The following is a 2,500-nucleotide window of genomic DNA, read 5'->3' as shown; positions in this document are numbered from 1 at the left end:
TCCCAGCAACCACGTGGTAGCTCACAACCACCTGTAATGAGATCTGACGCCCTCGTATGGTGCATCTGAAGACAGCTACAGTGTACTTACATATAATAAATAAATAAATCTTTAAAAAAAATAAAAAAAAAAATAAAAGAACTGGAATTAAGCTATGAGAGCGGACCTGAAGTCTGAAATGCTAATGCAGGGTAATAACAATAGTCCTTAGGTTTGAGGCAATGCAGAAGGCCTGCCCTCTCCCAGGCTCACCGACCTCTGGGAAGCCCACATTCTAGTACCTTGCCTCAAAGCCCATGTCAAGCAGTCTGTCTGCCTCATCCAGCACCAGCACGTCCAAGCTCTTCACACAGCTGGCCAGGTCCAGACCCTCAGCCTTCCTCCGGAACATGTCCTCCAGGCGGCCTGGGGTTGCCACAATGATGTTCCCGCTTTGGAAAGAAAGTTCCCATTTACCAGTGAGCTCTGGATCTCAGAAACATGGATGACAGTTACCAACATCCCAAGTGCCCACCCTGCAAAACCGTCTAAATCCCTGGCAGAACGATGGCAGGGTAGGAACAGCAAGGGCCGGGTGAGAGAAGGACGAGATTACAGGCCAGGACTCTGGCAAAGTGTGCAAGTTCTATCCCACAGGCCTCACTGGCCACCTGTGTTGTAGACTCAAGGCTTGCACACAGCCACACCTTTATTCCTACTGTATACTATCTCTGTCATCACTGTCCAGCAGAGAAACTGCAACACAACAACACATGGCCCACATGACTCAGGCTGACCTCTGACCTGAAGCAGTGCACTATATCAAGGAACACAATGGTAAGGAGGGAAGGAGACTGGGGCCAGGGTAGCTCAGTGGCATAGACTTATCTGATATGCATGAGGACAAGAGTTCAAATCCCAGCTCCCAATAGGGAAGGAGCAAGAGGGAGAGAGAGGGAATAAGGGAGAAGAAAAGGAGAAGAGGAGGAAAGGAAGGAAGAGGAGGAAGCTGGACCAGCAGACTGAGGGCCTAATGTGCCCCTGCACACTGCCCACCTATAACACATTTTTGCAAAATGTAGACTACAAGGAACAGTTGAAATAAATCTAAAGACACATGCATACTTGGAATATTCACTAGCTGGCCAGCAATAGCAGCCAAACTTGCTAGACAAGGCCCAGCAGCAGATGAGAACTAGGGGCACCAGGTGTTTGCAGCCAGGCTGTTGACACACCTGCCCTGACTCCCAAGACAGCGGGAGCCTATGTAGCCTATGAAGTGTCCACACAGCCAAGGCGACCAGGAGGCTGGCAGGTCCCCAAGGGCCGACTGTGAGCCTGAGGTCTACCACAAAGTGTCTCAGCTGAGGGCAAGAGCACAGGGCAAGAGCAGGGACTCTCGGGCTCACCCATGCTGCTTGAACCTCTCCACATCTTCTCCAGGGTTCCGGCCTCCGATCCACAAAATCTGGCTGAAACAGGAAATGGGACTTGGAGCAAGTCTAGCAAGATAGCAATCCAGGCCTGTAAGGATCCCTGGCACCCATCACCCCAAGGGCCACCTCCAGGGCCCTGCACCAATCACCTGAACTGCGGGAAGTGCTTCGTGAAGTGTGACAGGACCTCATCAATCTGAATGGCCAGCTCCCGAGTTGGGGTGATAACGATGGCTCCTACCTGCCCACGGGGAGGGGGAGACCCCAGGGTCAGTAGCACATGAGCCCCAAGGTGAATCCCATGAGCCCTGTACCTCCACCCTCTAGCAGTTTCTGGAATGTCTTTCAACAGGCTCATCAAGTCAAGGGCTTTGAAGGGCAGCTCAGAGGCAGAGCACTTGCCTATCATGAACACGGCCCGGCCTCACAAAATAAACAAGTCATCAACACAGGGCCACACGGACAGTTCAGAGGTTAAGGGCACTGACCCCTCTTCCAAAGGACCCAGGTTCAATTCCCAACACCCACATGGAAGTCACCACCATCTATAACTCCAATTCCAGAGGATCTGATGGCCTCTGCAGGCACCAGGGGCACAGACATACATGCAGGCAAAACACCCATGCACATAAAAAATAAATTAATTAAATATTTTTTTAATAAAAAACAACCAAGGAGTGGGTGACAAACAAAACCTAATGTCATCTGTCATGGTTCACTGTGAACCCATGGCCTACAGCACTGCAGCTCAGGCCTGAAAGAACTGACACCCCACCCGTATTTTCTCTGTATGCCATAATGTCATACGGTTGTGCCTGACAACACATCACTGCACCAGAGGCATTTAATTACTTGGCTATTTGAATGAGATGCCCTCTGTAATCTCTGGCAATTGTCCCCTTGGTCCCCAGTTGGTGGCAGCTGTTTGGGAAGGCTTTAGAAGTATGGCTTTGGTAGTGGTGGCACTCGCCTTTAATTCCAGCACTTGGTAGAGAGAAGCAGGTAGATTACTGAGTTCAAGGCCAGTCCTGTCTACAGAGTGAGTTCCAAGACAGCCAGGACTACACAGAGAAACCCTGTCTCAA

The 2,500-nt window shown here is 50.6% G+C and overlaps 1 protein-coding gene across 2 annotated transcripts in view; it reads right to left on the bottom strand.

The window, feature by feature from the left end:
• The window catches only part of Ddx55 (DEAD-box helicase 55), a 16,703-nt gene that overhangs the window by 10,882 nt on the left and 3,321 nt on the right, over positions 1-2,500 (bottom strand). The window contains exons 4-6 of one of the 2 annotated variants that reach the window (XM_031337959.1): positions 1,565-1,656; positions 1,389-1,451; positions 282-431 (exon numbers count right to left, since the gene is read on the bottom strand). In XM_031337959.1, the coding sequence (XP_031193819.1) occupies positions 282-431; positions 1,389-1,451; positions 1,565-1,656 (305 nt within the window). The remainder of the gene's footprint in view (positions 1-281; positions 432-1,388; positions 1,452-1,564; positions 1,657-2,500) is intronic. The other variant, XM_031337961.1, reaches the window with a different exon arrangement.

The sequence above is a fragment of the Mastomys coucha genome, unplaced genomic scaffold, assembly GCF_008632895.1.
Source record: "Mastomys coucha isolate ucsf_1 unplaced genomic scaffold, UCSF_Mcou_1 pScaffold22, whole genome shotgun sequence".
Taxonomy (NCBI): domain Eukaryota; kingdom Metazoa; phylum Chordata; class Mammalia; order Rodentia; family Muridae; genus Mastomys; species Mastomys coucha.
This window is presented reverse-complemented; position numbering and strand designations above follow the sequence as displayed.